The sequence below is a fragment of the Hyla sarda genome, chromosome 5 (assembly GCF_029499605.1).
Source record: "Hyla sarda isolate aHylSar1 chromosome 5, aHylSar1.hap1, whole genome shotgun sequence".
In the NCBI taxonomy this organism is placed as follows: domain Eukaryota; kingdom Metazoa; phylum Chordata; class Amphibia; order Anura; family Hylidae; genus Hyla; species Hyla sarda.
Genome location: NC_079193.1, coordinates 184,685,867 through 184,709,299, shown reverse-complemented (window position 1 = coordinate 184,709,299; position 23,433 = coordinate 184,685,867). Strand labels below are relative to the sequence as shown.

General features: G+C 42.6%; 1 protein-coding gene across 1 annotated transcript; it reads left to right on the top strand.

The window, feature by feature from the left end:
- Nucleotides 1-5,203: 5,203 nt before the first annotated feature.
- Nucleotides 5,204-23,223, top strand: LOC130273683 (charged multivesicular body protein 5). The gene is made up of 7 exons (XM_056520896.1): nucleotides 5,204-5,313; nucleotides 13,364-13,410; nucleotides 16,273-16,366; nucleotides 18,731-18,802; nucleotides 20,595-20,703; nucleotides 22,135-22,247; nucleotides 22,372-23,223. Exons 1-7 carry the CDS (start codon nucleotides 5,266-5,268, stop codon nucleotides 22,420-22,422), a joined length of 534 nt encoding a protein of 177 aa, XP_056376871.1. The 5' UTR covers nucleotides 5,204-5,265; the 3' UTR covers nucleotides 22,423-23,223.
- The last annotated feature ends 210 nt before the right edge of the window (nucleotides 23,224-23,433 follow it).

Genomic DNA, 23,433 nt, shown 5'->3' with positions numbered 1-23,433 from the left:
CCTTTAAATCAGCATTCTTGGCTTGGCTGAGCTCTGTTTTATTTCAATAGCAAGAGGTGAATAAGCAGCTTTCTGACTCCTCTGCCATCTATCTCCTGCAGAAACAAAGCATCTGGCATCTAGAAATCCAACATTCCTGATCTATGTTTCCCATGTGTATGGTCATCATAAATGACACATTTTAAGGCTATGTCCGCACTTGGCTGATGGTTTTCACTGGAAACGCAGGTTACATACAGGTTTTCCTGAGGATTTCACCTCATTGCAAAAGGTGAAAATTGCAACAGCTTTTCTGCAATGTAAGGGTAGGGTCAAACGTGGCATATTTTGCTGCTGCATATTTTCCTACCCTTTTGAAGTCAATATCAGGAAGTATTACTTTACTGAGAGAGTAGTGGATGCATGGAATATCCTTCCTGCAGAAGTGGTTGCTGCAAATACAGTGAAGGAGTTGAAGCATGCATGGGATAAGCATAAGGCTATCCTTCATATAAGATAGGGATAAGCATAAGGCTATCCTTCATATAAGACAGGGCCAGGGGACTATGGATAGGATTCAGATTATTGGGCAGACTAGATGGGCCAAATGGTTCTCATCTGCCGACACATTCTATGTTTCTATGTTAATAGGTAGCAAAATCAGCTGCAGAAAATATGCAGCAATATACAGCACGTGACCTGACCCTACTGCTACGTGTTTGTAAATCTGCTCCTTTTTTCCATTATTGTACTGTAATGTAGGGTGGGATCCACACCACATATCCAAAGCAACCACCATCTAAGGCTCCTTTCACACTACTGTTTTCGTCCGGCAGGCAACGTCCGTTAGGAATATAGCGGGAGAAAAATTTGTGCATGACACGTCTCCTGCTATGATAACGGGACTTATAACGGACGTTAGAAGAATCCCATTCAAGTGAATGGGATCCTCTTTGCCCATTATAACTCCCGTTTTGCTCTGTTACAATAACGGTCCGTTAATGGAAGACAAAGTAGAAGGAAAAAAAAAGCCATTAATGTCCGTTTGTAACGGAGCAACTTACTAGTGTGAAAGAAGCCTAAATTTACCATTACTTTCATTTTACGTGTAGATTTTCATGCTATGGTGAACCTTAAAACGGTATTCCGGCTTCATACGTCTTATCCCCTATCCTTTTGGATGTACGATCGCAGGGGTCCCGCTGCTGGAGACCCCCGCAATCTCGATGCAGACCCTTTTGGATATGTGATAAGATGTATAAAGCCGGAATACCCCTTAACAAAAATACCAGGAGGGGGTACTCTGGCGGAAAACATTTTTAATTTTTTTTTAAATCAACTAATGCCAGAAAGTTACACAGATTTGTAAATTAGAATGTACTAGCTGAGTACCCGGCGTTGCCCGGTTTTTTCCTTCCTCATCCTTGTTGGGGAGGAAAAATCAACAAAGGAGGAAGCTTTTGACTTTATATCCCATCCTCATATATTGTTGTCCCGACCCCCTATCCCGTCCTCCTATCCCGTCCTCCTATCCCGTCCCGTAATATGTGTACCAGTTATTGAAATAGCTCCAGCCGTACGAAAGTTATGTGAGAACATACATTGCCCACTGATTTGCATGGGACTTTAAACAAAAACCCTGACCCTCACAAATGGGGGTAGTTAAGGGTTTAAATTAACTATCCTATATTTTAAGTGGACATATAAGTAACATGTGACCAAGTATTATCGAAATATCTCCAGCTGTTTGGAAGTTATGCAGTAACATATATTTCCCATAGACTTGTATGGGACTTTAAACATAAACCCCGCCCCTGGCAAATGGGGGTGAGTAAGGGTTAATTCACCTATCCTATGTTTGTTGTTGACATATAAGTAACATGTGTGCCAAGTTTCATGTTAATATCTTTAGCCGTTTGGAAGTTTTTGTGAAACATACACATACATACACACATACATACACACACACACATACATACATACACACACATACATACACGCACACATACACACACACACACACATACATACATACACATACACACACACATACACACACATACATACATACACACACACGCACACATACACACACACATACACACACATACACACATACATACACACACACACACACGTTGAGTTTTATATGTGTAGATGTGAAGAGGATAGCAAAAAATCGCACTCATCATCCAGAAGATCCAGTAGTGAAGAACTTTTATTCCACATAGATGTGAAGCAGCAAACAATGAAATGGCAGTTCCAAAAAACGGGGAATGAGAGCGGCCGCTCTCGAGTCGCAGGGGCACACCACTAGGTGGCAACTAGTTTCGTGTTATCAGACGCTTCTTCTGGCCAAGTGTGGGCACACGCATAACCGGAAGAAGCGTCTGATGACTCGAAACTAGTTGCCACCTGGTGGTGTCCCCCTGCGTCTCGAGAGCGGCCGCTCTCACTCCCCGTTTCATTGTTTGCTGTTTCACATCTATATGGAATAAAAGTTCTTCACTATTGGATCTTCTGGATGGTGAGTTCGATTTTTATTTTTTATTTATTTATTTTTATTTATTTTTTGATATCCTCTTCACATTCATTCTGATCTTCTATGCAATTACTTTATCTGCACAGCCATAGATCCCATAGCAGCAGGTGTCCACCAGCAGTTGATCACTTGCTACGCCCAGCTGACGGACTAGGTCCAGCAGTGCCATTTCGTTCTTTTGCTACTTGTCAGATTTGTAAAATACTTCTATTTAAAAATCTTAATCCTTCTAGTACTTATTAGCTGCTTTGTAATACAGAGGAAGTTCATTTATTTTTGAATTTCTTTTCTATCTGTCCACAGTGCTCTCTGCTGACACCTCTGTTCATGTCAGGAACTGCCCAGAGCAGGAGAAGTTTGCTATGGGGAATTGTTCCTGACATGGACAGGGGTGTCAGCAGAGAGCACCGTGAACAGACAGAAAATTCAAAAAGAAATTAACTTCCTCTGTATTAAACAGCAGCTTAATAAGTACTGGAAGAATTAAGATTTTTAAATAGAAGTAATCTACAAATCTGTTTTAACTTTCTGGCACCAGTTGATTTAAATAAATAAAATAAAAAAAAATGTAAAAAATCCCACCGGAGTACCCCTTTAACAACATTGATTATCATGGGACAGTGGCAAAGCATAAGATATATAAGTAAGAGAATTTTCAGTTGTATTATGAGCAAGAAACATGGCCAGTTGTAAAGAACTGAATGACTTAGAAAAGGGACAAATTATTGTAGATCTTTACAATGGCTGGTTTTGTGGGGTGTTCTTGGTATGCAGTGGTTAGTTCCTACCAAAAAGGGGGTCCATATGGCCGACAGTTCTCTTTCCCACCCTGGATGAAAATTCATGTTTCCCCCTATGGCAGTTTTCCCAACCGGTGTGCCTCCAGCTGTGGCAAAACTAAAACTCCCAGCAAGTCCGGGCTTGCTGGGAGTTGTAGTTTTTGCCACAGCTGGAGGCACACTGGTTGGGAAGCACTGCCCTATGGGGAGGGTAAAGCTGCCTCCAAACTGCTTTGGCGCTGGCTTATTTCTCTCTGAACTAAAGAATCAGGAGGCGAAAATGCATTATAAGAGGCCACTGTACACCTTATTTAGTCAGCGGAACCCAGCTATAGGTTCAGCCAAATTTTATAAAGGGGGGGGGGGGGGAATCCAAGGCTCATTGATGTTAGAGGGGAGCAAAGGCTAGCCTATATAATCAGATTTCACCAACGCGCTACAAGTTATTGAGGGAAGGAGCAAGGGTCTGCGCACACTGGGGGATATTTATCAAAGTTGTCTATGTCCCCACATCAATATAGACCAAACTACATAGGGTTAGTCTGGACTATTGTGCGCCTAATTTATCAAAAGTCGCACGGCTCTTAAATTCTGTGCACAGACTTCAGGATCTATGGTTTAGACTGTATTTAAACCTGCTCCAGCATGGTCTGACATTTCAGCGTACTTTCAGCCGATGCGACTTGTCGCTGATAAGTCGCTTTTGATAAATTCAGCACCAATGCATTTTTCCGTCTAAAATAGACTGGAATGCAATCATGTTCTAAAAATCCTCTGAAGCAAAAGTTGCAGAAAAAGTCGCACAAATTTAGACTGTGACTTTCTGTGCGACAAATTTAGACAAGAAAAACCAGTCTAAATCCTTTGATAAATCTCCCCCACTGTGTTTAAATCTTATGTTTGGTGTAGACAGCATGATACTGAATGACAAACCCCTTTAGATCTTTGTCCAATGTCCGAGCATGTTGGAAGTTGTAGTTTTGCAACAGCTGGAGGCATACTGGTTTAAAAGACTTTGGTCCATAAACTTCAACCAATAATCCTTCCATGTTGATCCAGAGGAAGGCAAAAAAACCTTATTGGGGGGACACCATGTATCCGACTTTAAAACTGTCAAATAGAATAAATCCCTGGATCAGTGTACCGTCTCCAGATATCTAGTGACTATAACTTATAAGGGTCTATTCACACGTACAGTATTCTGCCCAGATTTGATGCGCAGGATTTCCAGCTGTGTTCAGTAATTACGTTTATATAGAAATCTGCAGCAGAAAATCCTGTGCAGAATACTATACATGTGAATAGACCCTAATAGTATATTTTAAAAGAAAGGCAACCAGTCTCCTTTTGACTCCTTTAAACTCTACATGGTATGGAAGTCTTACTGCTTTTACAGTAAAGAATCTTTTTCTGTGATGGTTTCATACTTTCTTCCCTCTTGTCATGGTTAGGCTGGGTTCACATCACGTTTTCTCCCATACGGGAACGCATACGGCAGGGGGGAGCTAAAACCTCGCGCTCCCATATGCTTTCGTATGCGCTCCCGTATGTAATTCATTTCAATGAGCCGGCCGGAGTGAAACGTTCGGTCCGGTCGGCTCATTTTGGCGCCGTATGCCCTTTTACAACCAGACCTAAAACCGTGGTTGACCACAGTTTTAGGTCTGGGGAAAAAGCGCCTACAGCGCAAAAATGAGCCGACCGGACCGAACGTTTCACTCCGCCCGGCTCATTGAAATGAATGACATACGGGAGCGCATACGAAAGCATATGGGAGCGCGAGGTTTTGGCTCCCCCCTGCCGTATACGCTCCTGTATGGGAGAAAACGTGTAAAAAGACCCCTAGCAAGATCTCTGTACTGTCCATTTATATCTGTTTACAAATCAAGTCTGTATTGTTTCTTAAAGGTTGACAGCAGAGCAGAATCGATTGACAAGAAGATTGCCCGTCTTGATGCTGAACTCATGAAATATAAAGACCAGATGAAGAAAATGAGGGAAGGACCCTCCAAGGTGGGAATTCTTCAGCCAACTAATACATATGTGCTACATCAGTGTTAAGGACTACCTCCCTTATGAAGGGAGAGAGAATATATATTCATGAATATATAGTCATTTCATATGGAAAAAAACAGATCTAATACACATAAATAATTTTAGATCATTTTATTAAAAGGCATTAGTTTGATCCATTGAAGGGTTGCTGACGCTGTCATATCGGGAAAAATAAAATAAAATAAAATAAATTAAAGTCAAATGTTTTGCCACATGGGTTGATGGCTGTTGCTTCTGGCCCCCACTTCACTGTTATGTAAAAATAAGCTTTTGATGTGTCCTCAAGACATGTAAAGAGTTTAGATCCCAGCAGGTCTCTGGCCCAAAACTTTCTGTGATGGCAAATCCTAATCCATGAAATAGCCGGACAGGGCGCATGTCACTCTTGGACTCTGACTCCTTGACTGCATTAGTCTATGAAGAGTAGCCAGTGGGGAGTGAAGAGGGCTGTCGCACACTTTAAAAGGTTATAACCCCCAATCACAACAGGTCTCAGCACCGATATGCAATGCGATCTAAACTGTTGAAATGTTAGGACAATTTGTCAAAAACGTTTTTTTCAAATGACAGTAACACTTTAAATTAGCATGACAGAAATACTTTAAATTGAATTTATTGTTCTTTCACTCCTGCTACTACACATCATTCCACAATATGTTGTTTTTATTTTTTGTTGTTTTAGTTGAGGACAACTGAAGTGATCTTTTTGTTTTCTGCATGTGTATGCATCACATACCATCTTGCTGAGTAAGTGGGTGTGTGATGTGCAGGTCTGGTTTCAGGTATTAGAACACTCATTAGGTACATTGCTTATCTGCTGGTTTATAATAGTCATGTGACGTATGACATGTCATGTGAATGGGGATGATGTCAGTCTCTGGGTGTATCCACTGCTTTACACAAGTCAGCTTACTAATATCTAGCTTTCAGTGTGTTGCTATTCCTTTGAATGTTATATAGTATAAATGGAGTGACATTTTATTTTATTTTTTAAAGCATTTAAGTTTTGCATTTTAATTAACAAACACCACTAACAAGGTAGAACATATACAACAGACTACATAGGTTCCAGAGACCGGCTCTAGCACAGTGACCGAGATTCAGAGTATGCAAAAATATGCTCCAGTAAAACAGAAGAGCACATCTGAGACCCAACCGTAGGAAGCCCAACTTAAACAGTCACACACACACACCCCGGTAACCCCAGCCCCTTCCCATATAGAACCGCAGCACACTACAGAAGACCTACTGGGATAGTCTAGTCGGGGGGGGGTCCGTCGACACATCCAGCAAAAGCCAGGGGGTCCATACCTTGTCGAATTTTTTAGGGCACTTACGACTCACACATAGAGCCTGGTATAACTGGACATATTTATTAACCAAAGTTAGCCAACGAGACAGCGGGGGAGGGGAGGTGTCCTTCCAGGTCATCACTACCACCTTACGGGCACAGGATAGCAGGAAGCGAATTAGTAAGCGTCTATGTGAACCATAGACCACCTCATTAATGACTCCCAGCAGGCATAACACAGGGGTGAGTAAGAAAGGGCAGTTTAGATTATCAACCATAAACCCCATCACCTCCCTCCAGAAGAGAGCAATGACTGGACACTCCCACACAGAATGCAAAAAAGTACAGATTTCCGAAGAGCAACGGAAACGCAGATCAGACGGAGAAACACCGATGCGCTTCAGCTAAGCAGGGGTATAATACAACCTCAAAACATATCTAGATTGGATCAGCATATCTCTACTACTGTGAATTCAGGTAGAAGACAGACATGGTGCACATCTACAATCTTGCACAATGATCTAAATGCTTCTCTGCATAATTAAAAAAACTAACAGGTTGTTAGTATATACGTTTTGATCAAAAAGTACAAGCCCACTCGCCACGTCAAGGCCAACTATTTAGAGTGGGTCCCTAACGTCCCTAGCATAAAATGGCAGAGCACTGGGTGGCGACCACCACCGCCGCAACACCAGTGCCCACAGGGGGAACGACCCACTGGCAGAGCGGCCCCAATGCCACTCAAACCAGTCCATGGGTCGCACCTCCCCGCAGACACTGCGCAACGGCAGCAACGGACGCCGCACAGCACCACACCAGTGTGAACAGGATGTTACAGCTCACTTACCATGCTCTCCCAGTCAGACTGGGACGCTGCCAGGAAACAAAAGGCCCATGTGTAGCTAACTACTACTTATATAGGGTTGGGCTGAGGGGGTGGGGAAGAGTGCAGACAACATGTTCAAACAAACAAACAAAAAAAAAGAGGGGATAGAAAACACAATGTGAATTCAGGTAGAAGACAGACATGGTGCACATCTACAATCGTGCACAATGATCTAAATGCTTCTCAGCATAATTTCAAAAACTAACAGGTTGTTAAAAAAAAAAAAAATAAATAAATAAATAAATAAATAAATATATATATATATATATATATATATATATATATATATATATATATATATATAATTAATTTATTTATTTATTTTATTTTTTTTGAACATGTGTCTGCACTCTTCCCCACCCCCTCAGCCCAACCCTATATAAGTAGTAGTTAGCTACACATGGGCCTTTTCGTTCCTAGCAGCCTCCCAGTCTGACTGGGAGAGCATGGTAAGTGAGCTGTAGCATCCTGTTCACAATGGTGTGGTGCTGTGCGGCGTCTGTTGCTGCCGTGGCGCCGTGGCTGTGGGGAGGTGCGACCCATGGACTGGTTTGAGTGGCATTGGTTCCCCCTGTGGGCACTGGTGTCGCGGCGGTGGTGGTCGCCGCCCAGTGCTACGTCATTTTATGCTAACTACACCAAAAAAAGAGATACCAGTATACTGATTGAATACAAAAATAGTGAGTAAACTTTCTTCATGTGTATTATAAAATCATACATAAAATACAAGGTACTATACAGATGAAAGCTACAGAAGAAAGGTAGTGATACTAAATCCACAATGGTAGACAATAAGGACGGCAGGGATACAGTCCACAAATAACAAATTGCAACATGCCCGTAAATAATGAAGATAAATAATAAAACATACATAGTGAATGTATAAGGCTGGTATATGTCCTCGATAGGGCTATAAGTAAAGTGCAAATTAATAATTATATTGCACCTAGCCCTACTCAGAGGTCAGTCAGCAGCATTACGTAGTGGAAAAGAAGAGAGCATGGAATTCAGCATAATGTAACAAATACCTGCCATACACCAATAGGGGAGATCACTACCTGTACCCCAACGCGTGTTTCGCGTATGGGCTTCGTCAGGGGGCGTGTCTAGTGCTAAAGGGCGTTCCTATTTATAGTGGTCCTCCTAACACAATTGGTTGGGGTTAGGTAGAGGGACAGCTATTACAGCCAATGGTCATGGGTATTACACAATATCACCTACTTATAAATGCGCATCGATTCTAACGGCCTAAATGATAGGACAGATGCCGCGTGTCATTTTATGTTAGGGACATTAGGGACCCACTCTAAATAGGTGGCCTTGACGTGGCGAGTGGGCTTTGTACTTTTTTATCAAAACGTATATACTAACAACCTGTTTGTTTTAGAAATTATGCTGAGAAGCAATTAGATCATTGTGCAAGATTGTAGATGTGCACCATGTCTGTCTTCTACCTGAATTCATAGCTCTACTACTAACTACAGTGGAATAATAAGAGCCTTCAACCTCCTTCCACTGACGGACAGACAAATCCGGGACATCAGCCACCCATTTATGAAAGGCTTGTGAAAAATGGCTAGGCCCCAATGTCTGGAGGAGAGCAGTGTGCCTAGGAGAAGCTCCACAGGAGTAAACATCAGGGAGCCAAGCTGCGCCGGAACCGCATGCCTAAGCTGAAGATACCTATAAAAGGCATTTCCAGGGATGCTATAATGCTCCTTCATGTCCGAGAAGGATAAGAAAATCTGATCCTCCCCAAGCAAGTGGATCACACATTTGACTCCATGAGAACAGTTATAGACATCAGGGGCAGCTAAGCCGCCATGCCGCTTAGGAGCCTGGAGAAGAGCCCGACCAAGTCTGTGAGGTTTTCCCTGCCAGTAGAAGGATCCCAGAGCACCACATAATGTATTAAAATATCTCCTAGGGGGGGATCACTGGAAACCACCTGCACCCCTGCCGGAAGAGAGGAGGGGAGGGGGACTCCAGACAAAAGTGCCATTAGGGAGGACTTTGTCCAGTTGACCCGCAAGCCCGAAATCAAACTAAACCAATCAAGTAGGTCAATAAGGGACAGGAGAGAAATCCCAGCGTCCGCTAAATACACCAGTGTGTCATCTGCATAAAAGGAAACCTCTACAATAGACCCCCAGGGAATGCCACAGATAGAAGGATCCGTAAGGATGGCTGCTGCCAAAGGCTCCATTGCCAGCACAATAAGGAAGGGACATAGCGGGCACCCCTGCCTCATCCCACGATCCAAGTTAGTGCGAATGAGGGCCCTAGGACTATTATATAGCAAGCAAACCCAAGTACAAAATTGGGGACCAAGCCCAAACGCACACAGTACCTCCCCCAGATAGGGCCACAGCACAGAGTCAAAGGCCATGTAAATAGCCAGACTAACCACCACACCTGTAGGAAAGCCCTCCCCTACCGCTGCTATGTTGAGCTGCAGACGCTTCACATCAGTAGCCCTACCCAGAATAAACCCAGTTTGGTCAGAATGAATTCTAGCGTTAGGCGAGTAGCCAGAACCCTAGCAAAGATATTAATATCAACATTCAAAAGGGAAATAGGTCTATAAGAATCAGGCAGCTACGGGTCCTTTCCAGGCTTGGGGAGCACTGCAATCAAAGTCTGGAAGAGCATCTGCAGCAGCTATCAAGTGAAACAATTTAGGAATATAAGGGCCAGTCGCTCCTCATTCATCATATACCAATCTCCTATCATCCCATCTAAACCGGGGGTCTTCCCATGAGGAAGATCACATATATGGCCTGTTCCACCTCTTCAATTGTAAAGGGGGGCATCTAACACCTCTGCCTGAGCGCGACTAAGCATGGGAAGGGATAAGTCACTTAAGAAAAATAGAATTTCCCCTTGACATGGCATAGAAGGGGCAGCATACAAAGAGGAGTAAAAGTCCATAAAGACAGAGTTAATCAACTGGGGGTCAACCACCACAGCACCATCGCTGCCCTTAAAGGGGTATTCCAGGAAAAATCTTTTTATATATACATTAACTGGCTCCAGAAAGTTAAACAGATTTGTAATTTACTTCTATTAAAAAATCTTACTACTTCCAATAATTATTAGCTGCTGAAGTTGAATTGTTCTTTTCTGTCTGGCAACAGTGCTCTCTGCTGATATCTCTGCTTTTCTCGGGAACTGCACAGAGTAGAAGAGGTTTGCTATGGGGATTTGCTTCTACTCTGGACAGTTCCCGAGACAGGTGTCATCAGAGAGCACTTAGACAAAAAGAACAACTCAACTTCAGCAGCTCATAAGTACTGAAAGGATTAAGATTTTTTAATAGAAGTAATTTACAAATCTGTTTAACTCTCTGGAGCCAGTTAATGTGTATATATAAAAAGTTTTTTCCTGGAATACCCCTTTAAGGGCAGCGATGGTGCTGTGGTGGTTGACCCCCAGTTGATTAACTCTGTCTTTATGGACTTTTACTCCTCTTTGTATGCTGCCCCTTCTATGCCCTGTCAAGGGGAAATTCTATTTTTCTTAAGTGACTTATCCCTTCCCATGCTTAGTCGCGCTCAGTTGATATATATATATTTTATAAAAAAAATTTCCTGGATAACCCCTCTAATACAAGGGATAGAGGCAGCAGGGCGACTAGCCCTTGCTAAATACACCAATGGTTTACCATTCTAATCTCCGAATTCAAACAGGGCAGCCTCCCTATCTGCTAACTGCAACTGGACCCTATCCTTCTGAACGACCAATAGAGACCTCTGAGCCTTGGCCCACGCCCTCGGGGGATGGGTTTCTAACATACGCTGCCTCCATAACACTCACCTCCTGCAATAGCCTGCCCTCCATATCCGACCTAAATTTCCTCTGGCCTGCAACACCCGCTATAAAGGCACCTCTAACGGTTTGTATGCATCCCATAGAACTAAGGGGTCAGGATAAGAAGCATTATTCTCCCAATACTCATCATGGGCAACCCCCAGAGCCTCCACAACCGCCTCAGCCTGCAGCCAGCCAGGGTGCATGCGCCAGATATGGGAAGGGGGACTAGGGCCTATGTGCAGAACTACCAGTACAGCAGAGTGGTCTGTGATCCCCCTATTGGTGTAGGAAACATCTCTTACCGCCTGAAGGAGGTCCTCGGACGCCAGAGCGAGATCAATTCGGGAGAATGACCTATGGGCAGCAGAGTAAAAGGAAGAGGCAGTTGGGTACTTCCACCTTCAGAGCTCGGTCAGGCCAGATGCCTAGAGCCAGGTATTAAAAGGGTTATCCACCATAAGGTTATTTTAGTACATATTTGGCAGGCAGTAATGGACATGCTTAGGAAGGATCTGTGCTTGACTTGGGGCTATCACAGCTTAGCTTTCCTACCTTTTACAATCTCTCTCAAAGTAAAAGCTGAGCTGAAATTGGTTGCTGTGGGCAAAACACTCTAACTTGTCTCTCAGATTAATAAATCTGGGCCTAAGCATTCTTAAAGGGGTTGTCCCACTACATAATATATGTAATTACTTACATTTTTTTCTATTTCCTTGTTCAAAAGTTATTCCCCTGCCTGTAGTCCATGTGCCTGCCTTTTTATAAATGCTGTTTTCTTTGGTTACTTCTCACAGCATTCCTGAGAAATGTGGGTCACACATGCTCAGCTGGTTTTCCTGTTCCCCATCCTGCTCTGTCAGTTTGCCTGACACATGCTCTGAACACTGAAGAGCAGCTCTCCTTCCTGCTCTTCCATACTGTCACTTCACTCTCCTGCTCTGTCCTATTCCCTCTCCCTCTGTCCAGCAGCCCAGCAGCCTGATGGTGTATACAGCCAAATCTCGGAAGTGAAAAAAGGGGGAGAGAAGGAGAGGGAAACAGAATGTCATCTTCCACCTTCCCCCTCCTCCACTGCCGAGACTTGTCTGTATACACTATTAGGCCGAGGGAGAGGGAATCTGACAGAGCAGGAAATTGAAGTCACAGCATAGGAGGGCTGCTCTTCAGTGCTTGAGTCAGACAAACCGACAGAGCAGAACGGGGAGCAGGAAAACCAACTATCCCACACTACTCAGTAATTCTGTGAGATGTAACAAAGGACAACACCATTCATAACAAGGCAGGCACAGGTAAGGAATTAACTTTTGAATAAGGCAATAGAAATAGTCAAATGTATTGGGAAATTTTGCAATTTATAATAATTAAATGTATTACAATAGGTGAGGCAACTTATTGTATCAGGTTTTGAATCTCCTGTGTATAAAGAGAGAACTTATAGGTTACCCATATATGCCTAACTGTATGCCGCAGCTTTGTTTTTTATTTTCTTTCATTATTTATATATATATATATATATATATATATATATATATATAATTTTTTTTTTTTTTTTTTTTTATTGAACAATTTTAAGAATACATAAAGATTAAACAAATTATGAACATGGCATCACCAGAGTGCCAGAAACAAAACAAGGATCATGATACATAGAATTCATGTAGCGTTCTCGGTATATAATGCATTATACATGAGATTTGTCTCCAAAACTAAGAAAACAGTCTTGGTCCCTCCTTGACAAAAACCTAAGTCCGCACAATAAAGGAAGTAGGGAGAAATAAAAGAATATCTACTCTCTCCTCCTCCCCCCCCCCCCCCCTCCTCTCACGGCTTTATAGGATAGTGATATACAACTGATGGCCACCAGTTGTCTGGACCTCCCTGTTTAGTAGCCCCCCCAGCCCAAACAGATATTCACCACCCACATTGAGACCCCTTTCAGCCGTTCTGTGCAAATTACATGTTCTTACCTGCCACCTCTTTCACTCGGTCTATATAGTAAACCTTACATTCTCTTTCAGAACATGGTCAAGCAAAAAGCCCTGCGAGTTCTTAAGCAGAAAAGAATGTAAGTAGAGTTATGGGTTTAAATACTTAAATAGCTATACAATTGATGCTAATATTAATATTGCAAATCACTAATCTGTATTGCTTCCTTTTATACATGATGATCTTAGGAAATTAGATTATGTTCGTTTGTGTTCTTTAAATAGTCATTAACCCCATAAGGACCAAGCCCATTTTGACCTTTTAAAGGGGTACTCCGCACCCCTAGACATCTTATCCTCTATCCAAAGGATAGGGGATAAGATGTCAGATCGCCGGGGTCCCACTGCTGGGGGCCCCCGGGATCTCGGCTGCTGCACCCACCTGTACAGCTTCCACCTCACACCGGCAACGCTGGAGGCTTCGGAGCCCGACCACAATGGAGGACAAGCGTGATGTCACGACTCCGCCCCGTGTGACGTCACACCCCGCCCCCTCATTGCAAGTCTATGGGAAGGGGCGTGATGGACCTCCCATAGACTTGCATTGAGGGGGCGGGGCGTGACGTCACACAGGGTGGAGTAGTGACGTCACGCTCGTCCACCATTGTGGTCAGGCTCCGAAGCCTCCAGCATTGCTGGTGTGAGGTGGAAGCCGTACAGGTGGGTGCAGCAGCCGAGATCCCGGGGCCCCCCAGCAGCGGGACCCCGGCGATCTGACATCTTTTCCCCTATCCTTTGGATAGAGGATAAGATGTCTAGGGGTGCGGAGTACCCCTTTAAGGACCAGGCCAATTTTATTTTTGCATTTTCGTTTTTTCCTCCTCGTCTTCAAAAAATCGTAACTCTTTTTTTATATTTTCATCCACAGACTAGTATGAGGGCTTGTTTTTTGCGTGACCAGTTGTCCTGTGTAAGGAGATCACTCATTTTACCATAAAATGTATGGTGCAACCAAAAAAATTCTATTTGTGTGGGCAAATTAAAAAGAAAACCGCAATTTTGCTAATTTTGGAAGGTTTTGTTTTCACGCCGTACAATCTTCTTTATTCTGTGGGTCAATACGATTAAAATGATACCCATGATTATACACTTTTCTATTATTGCTGCGCTAAAATTTTTTTACAAATCTGTTTAACTTTCCAGAGTCAGTTTTGAGATATAATATATATAGATATAGATATAATATAATATAAATATATATAAAAAAAGAGGTTTTGCCTGGAATACCCCTTTAAGAACTGTCCAGAGGAGAAAATCCCCATAGAAAACATATGCTGCTGTGGACAGTTCCTAAAATGGACAGAGATGTCAGCAGAGAGCACTGTGCTCGTGATGTCAGCAGAGAGCTCTGTGTTCCAAAAAGAAAATAATTTCCTCTGTAGTATTCAGCAGTTAATCAGTACTGGAAGGATTAAGATTTAATAGAAGTAATTTACAAATCTGTTTAACTTTGTGGTACCAGTTGATTAAAAAAAAAAAAAAAAAAAAAAAAGTTTTCCACCGGGGTACCCCTTTAACCCCTTAAGGACGCAGGACGTAAATGTACGTCCTGGTGAGGTGGTACTTAACGCACCAGGACGTACATTTACGTCCTAAGCATAACCGCGGGCATCGGAGCGATGCCCGTGTCATGCGCGGCTGATCCCGGCTGCTGATCGCAGCCAGGGACCCGCCGACAATGGCCGACGCCCGCGATCTCGCGGGCGTCCGCCATTAACCCCTCAGGTGCCGGGATCAATACAGATCCCGGCATCTGCAGGAGTTCGCGATTTAAATGAACGATCGGATCGCCCGCAGCGCTGCTGCGGGGATCCGATTATTCATAACGCCGCACGGAGGTCCCCTCTCCTTCCTCCGTGCGGCCCCCGGCGTCTCCTGCTCTGGTCTGTGATCGAGCAGACCAGAGCAGGAGATGACCGATAACACTGATCTGTTCTATGTCCTATACATAGAACAGATCAGTATTAGCAATCATGGTATTGCTATGAATAGTCCCCTATGGGGACTATTCAAGTGTAAAAAAAAATGTAAAAGTAAAAGTAAAAAAAAAGTGAAAAATCCCCTCCCCCAATAAAAAAGTAAAACGTCCGTTTTTTCCTATTTTACCCCCAAAAAGCGTAAAAAACATTTTTTATAGACATATTTGGTATCGCCGCGTGCGTAAATGTCCGAACTATTAAAATAAAATGTTAATGATCCCGTACGGTGAACGGCGTGAACGGAAAAAAATAAAAAAGTCCAAAATTCCTACTTTTTTAATACATTTTATTAAAAAAAAAAAATTATAAAAAGTGTATTAAAAGTTTTTTATATGCAAATGTGGTATCAAAAAAAAGTACAGATCATGGCGCAAAAAATGAGCCCCCATACCGCCGCTTATACGGAAAAATAAAAAGTTAGAGGTCATCAAAATAAAGGGATTATAAACGTACTAATTTGGTTAAAAAGTTTGTGATTTTTTTTAAGCGCAACAATAATATAAAAGTATATAATAATGGGTATCATTTTAATCGTATTGACCCTAAGAATAAAGAACACACGTCATTTTTACCATAAATTGTACGGCGTGAAAACGAAACCTTCCAAAATTAGCAAAATTGCGTTTTTCGTTTTAATTTCCCCACAAAAATAGTGTTTTTTGGTTGCGCCATACATTTTATGATATAATGAGTTATGTCATTACAAAGGACAACTGGTCGCGCAAAAAACAAGCCCTCATACTAGTCTGTGGATGAAAATATAAAAGTTATGATTTTTAGAAGGCGAGGAGGAAAAAAGGAAAACGTAAAAATTAAATTGTCTGAGTCCTTAAGGGGTTAAGTCATGTCACTCAAGTTTATTTCCAAAGTTATAAAATGGAGACTATGCCAAGTTCCCCTCGTACAGTTTGCTGCAGCAGCTAATCTAAGAAGTTTACCTAAATAACTTGATCTATGTTTCAGGTATGAACAGCAAAGAGATAATCTAACTCAGCAATCCTTCAACATGGAGCAAGCCAATTACACCATCCAAACACTAAAAGACACAAAAACAACGGTAGGAAACTGGTGTTTCAATGGAACACCCATTCTCTCTCTCTTTTTTTTTTTTCTCTTGTGTGGAAATGGAAGACATTTTTCCCAATGTACTATTCTTTGCATCCTTTGCAGTTGAGCTGATATTCCAGCAAGCTAACTCTGAATAGAAGTTTGCTTTTATCATCATTTTACAAAGATACCTGTTTCTGTATAGGATTAGGACAGTACCTAAATTGCGCTGTCTATAATCACCATATTAACCTGTTAAGGACGTAGGAAGTATAGGTATACCTTTGTGTCCTGGCACTTAAGGACCAAGAGTGTACCTGTACGCTCTGATGCCTTGAAGGGGTACTCAAGCGGAAAACCTTTATTTTTATTTTTATTATTTTTTTTTTTTTTTTTTTAATCCACCGATGCCAAAAAGTTAAAGATTTGTAAATTACTTCTATTTAAAAATCGAAACCCTTCCAGTACTTATCAGCTGCTATATGCTTCAGAGGAAGTTCTTTTCTTTTTTAATTTAATTTCTGTCTTACCACAGTGCTCTCTGCTGACACCTCTGTCCATGTCAGGAACTGTCCAGAGCAGGAGAGGTTTGCTATGAGGATTTGCTTGTACTCTGGACAGTTCCTGACATGGACAGAGGTGTCAGCAGAGAGCACTGTGGTCAGGCAGAAAAGAAATTCAAAAAGAAAAGGACTTCCTCTGGAGCATACAGCAGATAAGTACTGGAAGGATTAAGATTTTTAAATAGAAGTAATTTACAAATCTGTGTCAAATATCAAGGTAGAGGTGCAGGGAGAGCACACATGGGGAACAAGATCACCTAATGGCGTCCGCAGCAAGGTCTGCGGTGACCTCCGATACCAGTCTCCTGCAGGGTACACGTACAAGATATGAAGTATCAACTAGAACAACAATAGGAGACGTAGGTGCACTCACCGCAGAGTTAAGACTGTCGCATCTCGGTGTCCGGTAGCCGGGTCACGGCATTCGGCGCTGGTATCTTGTGGCGCTCAGAGGCCACGCCGGCAGTTTCGCACGTAGGTGCATTCTTTTTCCAACCTCAAGAAGGCCGGAAGAAGCACACACCTACGTGCGAAACTGCCGGCGTAGCCTCTGAGCACCACAAGATACCAGCGCCAAATGCCATGGCCCGGCTACCGGACACCGAGATGCGACAGTCTTAACTCTGCGGTGAGTGCACCTACGTCTCCTATTGTTGTTCTAATTTACAAATCTGTTTAACTTTCTAGGACCAGTTGATTTAAAAAAAAAAAAAATTGCTTTCCACTGGAGTACCCCTTTAAGCAGAGCAGTAAGTGTCGGCTACTATCAGTAGCCCCACACTCACTGCCAAATACATGCATGATAAAGGCCGATCACTGCATCTAACGTTATTGTGGGGATTTAGTGTGCTAACATGGCGAAGAAGGGTACCCCATACCTGCTTTCTGCCAACGATTGCCTATCCAAGCCATCTCTGTTCCCTCTTTTTTTTTTTTTTTTTTTTTTTCGCACACTCCCTGCACCATAAAAGGTGATGGGTATTTGACAAGCATGCACTCAGCTGTCTTCATTTATTATGGGAGTGCTGAAGATCTGAAAGCAATGTAGTCGGCTATCCCTGTCCGTTCCATAGAAAGTGTTTTTTTTTAGCATTTTGTTTAAACAGATGTGATAAATGTAGTTTGTTTTTGAAAATGTCGAATGACAACTTTTCTCATACCTAATTCTGTGCTCTATGACTAATTTGCTAGATATAAATATAGAGTATTACATAATTTGTTTTACCTGACCTAAACATTAATTTATTATTTATAATTTTATTATTTGAGCAAGAAGGTGAATGGAGCAGTAGCTTAAAAACACTCTACCGCTGCTTCATTCATGCAGTGGGACAAGGGTCCCCCATTCTTGTGATCAGTGGTGTCCCAGCTATTAGTCCCCCTCCAAGGTAGAAAAGCTGCTTTAATTTAGTTTTTTCATTTCTATTTACCTTTTGTTATAATGATCACAATTCTTAAAGGGGTTATCCAGTATTAGAGAAACAGCACCACTTGTGTCCTCAGTTTGTCTTTGGTATTGCAGCTCTATTCCATTGAAGTTGTAATACCACACACAGGACAGTTGTGGTGCCATTTTTGGAAGAAACTAGCACTTTTTCTCTCCCTGGATAACCCCTTCAAACTTTTCGGTTATTATTGGTGGGGAAAAAAAAGAAAGAAAAACAGTTTTTCTGCTTATAGAAGCTTTTTAAAATACATTGGTGATGTAGAGGTTAATGCCTAACTATTTAATACATTTGTTTTTGCCAAGTAAGCATACACAAAGTCACAAATAAGTAATATATGACATTGTTTTTATTTTGCTGTATCAGGTGGAAGCAATGAAAATTGGAGCAAAGGAAATGAAGAAAGCGTACAAGGCAGTCAAAATTGATCAGATTGAGGTAAGTACAGTGGTCCCTCAACATACGATGGTAATTTGTTCCAAACGACCCATCATTTGTCGAATCCATCGTATGTTGAGGGATTCGTGCAATGTAAAGTATAGGAAGCTGTACTCACCTGTCCCCGCCGCTCCGGACCGCGTCCTCACCACTCCCGATGCTGTACCAGGGGCTCCCGATGCTGTCCCACTGCTCAGGTGTCTTTTTCACAATCCTCCGGCTTCTTCCGCATCTTCTGCAGGGTCCGGGCCTCGCTTTCTGGTGACGTTATTACGCTGCTGTGCCGGGACGGCGTGCGCAGCGATGTAATAATGATGCCGGAAAGCGAGGCCCGGACCCCGGAGAAGATGCAGAAGACGCCGGAGGATCGCGAAGTGGACCCGGAGCAGCGGGAATAGGTAAGCGAACCTGCCAGGGATGCCTAAACTGCTATCCAACAGCAGCTTAAGCATTTTGCGCTGTCGGATAGCAGTTAATGCGATGGCCCCGACATATAAAAGCATCGTATGTCGATGCTGACATCTCTGAGAGGCCATCCTATGTCGATTTGATCGTATGTTGGGGCCATCGCATGTCGGGGGGGTTATGTTGGGGCCATCGCATGTCGGGGGGGTTACCGTATAACATTTACCAGTTTTCTTTCTTTAAAAGATGTTACCTGATATACAGTGGGGAATTTAGGGCCATATTTCATCAATAATGATTTTCTACAAGGATACAATAGACAGGAAATGTAAAGGTTATATTTGCTGAACACCTAAATAGTCTGACTAAATTAAGTCCACAAGATCATCTGCCTCCTTAGCACCGGCCTCGTCTCCAGTCCTAAGAATAGGTAAATTTAAATGCGTATTTGTGAATTCTATTATTTGCTCATTTTAAGGCTCCTTTCACACTACTGTTTTCGCCCGCTAGGTGACGTCCATTAGGAAGATAGCGGGAGAAAAATTTGTGCATGACACTTTTTCTGCCGCTATCTTCGGCCGCAACAACGGGAGTTCTAACAGACGTTCGAGGAATCCCATTCAAGTGACTGGGATCCTCTTTACCCGTTATAACTAGAGATGAGCGAACTTACAGTAAATTCGATTCGTCACGAACTTCTCGGCTCGGCAGTTGATAACTTTTCCTGCATAAATTAGTTCAGCTTTCAGGTGCTCCGGTGGGCTGGAAAAGGTGGATACAGTCCTAGGAGCCTCAAACACAGTGTGAAGGAAGCCTAAGCTAGCTATACACTTAAAGCATATAAATAATACAGCTACCGGGCCATTATTATTGTATGGAAGGGGGGAGGCTAGGATAGCATATTGACTTTCAACAAATGTATTTGTGTTCCCTTTTAACACCCTTTCCCTATTGAGCTAAACATGCACGCTTGGGTTGTAAGAATGTGCATGTTTCCATGGGAGACTGGGGTATAGTTGTAGGCCAAAGGGTCCTTAGGCTGATGTCCTGCTGTCACATGTATGATGACCTCCTGGTTTAATGCTCCTGTACACTGAGAATGCGTATTTTACTTTATAGGGATATATTTAAGAAGTGCTAGACCTTTCACTAGCTCTTAAGTTAAGGGAATGTGTGTAAGACTTGTTATATTTAAAAGTGATAGCGATTGTTTTCCAAAAATTGAATGGTCGGGCCTTTATGAGCGATTGATGGGGATCACCGGAGGTTGGCTCAACTAATCCCGATGGCATATCCAAGTGATAGTCCTCATTTAAGTTAATGATATACTTTTAGCTTTTATAAAAAAGGGTCATCTTTGTGCTAAATAACAATTCCCACTGTACAGGATATACAAGATCAGTTAGAAGATATGATGGAGAACGCAAATGATATCCAAGAAGCTCTGAGCCGCAGTTATGGGACCCCTGAAATTGATGAGGATGATCTTGAAGCAGGTAAGGAAATGTGGTCATTAATAGAAGGAAATATTGGGGCTAATTTACAATTTGGAAACAATAGGTGAATAAGCTTGGTGGCCACCAGACTGTACTACATGTTTTTCATTTGCCTCCTTAGCTGCAGCCTTGTGATGTAGACATATATGTATTGACCAAATCTGCATGCTTAAAGGTTGTCTGCATATTATCGAAACAAAGCCGAGAACCCTGTTATAATATGGTGTGGTAACATATACACACTTGTCATGAGGAACATTTTAGATGTGTTTTACGGTTTTTCTTCATGTAAGAAAATGTGCTGCATGTAAATACAGTGGTCCCTCAACATATGATGGTAATCCGTTCCAAATGGACCATCGTATGTGGAGGGATCCGTGCAATGTAAAGTATAGGACAGTGGTCTTCAACCTGCGGACCTCCAGATGTTGCAAAACTACAACACCCAGCATGCCCGGACAGCCAACGGCTGTCCGAGCATGCTGGGAGTTGTAGTTTTGCAACATCTGGAGGTCCGCAGGTTGAAGACCACTGGTATTGGAGGTTATACTCACGTGTCCCCGCCACCCTGGATGTCGCCCTCCATTGCTGTCCCCGGGGTGTCCCCGACCCTCCGGCAAGGCCTCTGCTTCCCCGGCATCCTCGCTCTCCATCGCGTCACTACGCACGCCGCTCCTATTGGATGACGGGACGGCGTGCGCAGCGATGTCATGATGACGATGGAGAGCGCCGACTATGCAGGGGATCCCGAAGAGGACGCGCCAGAGCCCTAAGGACAGGTAGGAGACCATCACCAGAGCACACGGGGCACCGTAAATGGCTATCTGGTGGCAGCTGAAGCAGTCTACGCTGCCAGATAGCCGTATATGCGATGGCCCCGACATACAAAAGCATCGTATGTTGATGCTGCCTTCAACATGCGATTACCTCTGAGAGTGATCGTATGTTGAAATGATCGTATGTCGGGGCCATCGTAGGTCAGGGGGGGGGGCGGGGGGAACTGTAATATTAACCATCTCCAACCACTGATATCTCTGCTGTGCTCAGGAGGTTAAGAAGGAGAGGAGGAATACCCTATGACCCTACAGGCAGAGTTTCTTTGTAGCCTATATAAAAGGGGTATTCCCGTCTTACACAAACAGGATGTGTGAAACAGTCACCTCTAGGACTGGCTCCTATTGGCTGATTGAGGGGTTTCTTGGGTTCCACCTTTCACCAATTCTGTGTGTTCCTTGTCCACAGAAAATCCTATACACATAAATTGAAACCCACCTTTCTATTAGAGTTATGAAAAGCCAGTCAGAGTATGTATCTAGCTTGATATGCGTGTAATAATGGTTGGTTCATTGCTAGTTGATTTTGTGCTGTGCCCATTAGTAATAAACAGCTCCGGGGATCAGCTTTTTTTAACTGTTTTCTATCTGATCACAGAGCTGGATGCATTGGGAGATGAACTCCTGTTAGATGAGGACAGCTCTTACTTGGATGAAGCAGCCTCCGCTCCTGCAATTCCTGAAGGCGTTCCAAGTGACTCGAAAAATAAGGTATTGGATTGGATTAGATACAGTGCTACATATATTACTGTGATAAATAGCATTGTAGATGTGAGAAAAAAGACCTAAATAAAGGGAATATGTAACCAGCTTGTCTCTTACCTTTCTCTCGCAGGATGGCGTGTTGGTAGATGAATTTGGACTGCCACAGATTCCAGCTACATAATTTTACACCATGTTACAAACTGCTGAAGTAAACCCCTTCATCTTTATCTTTTCAGTGGATTTTTTTCTGCTTTAAATTTATCTAACAGTTTCCTTTTTTTATAGCTGAACAAAAATCTCAGACTTTTCATATTTTAACTTTTGCTAAAGTCACTACAACCCTATTCATGGGACAAATTATTTAATGTACTTTTGTGACATTTTGGGAGCAGGTCTCCACAGCCCCCAAGGAAGATCATGTCCTGTGCTACCGTTACTTCACACGTGCATGGAACAATAACAATAATAAGCAAAAATCTACTTTTGTATAAAACCATCTCAGACTGGGAGACCTGCGAAGATGCCATACGACTTCCATGTGTACTTGTTTTTGAGAAAATGCAGCTTTATTCTCCAAGAAAGTAGAAATTACTTGTAAACCCAATATAGTAAAGTCCAGTCACATAGGTGTAAAATGAAAAATGGATCACGGTTGCATCCGGCATAGTTTCATAATTAATTTAAAGCTTCATAACCAGAATTTAACAACCATTAAAGTGCTGTTGTGTGTGTGTATATATTTTTCACATCATTTTTTTTTTTTTTTTTTTTTTTTAAAGTAGTCATAGTTACAATAGGATTAAAATCCAGATACTCCATGTCTCTTAAGTTACATAATAAAAGAGTATGATTGCTATTGAATTATTAGTTTGTTTTCTCGATGTCTAATTTAAATATTGTGTCTGTGATGGCGAAAGATGTCAAACAATAGATTGTTCTGGAAATGATGTGATACAGTATGATTAAAGATGCCACAGCTCAGATAACTGGTACCTCTTTTACCATTCGATACTACTGACTAAGCAGTGCGCTGCCCCTTCTGGTCAGTTACCATAGCACTGTTATTCACTAAAGCTGACTTCACACTGGCACAGTATCGGCCTCAAGTCCCTGCCTGACCATGGGACTGATGACCTGAACTGACAAGTGTCAGAAATATGTCAGACTGGGATTTGGATGCTCCAGAATTTTC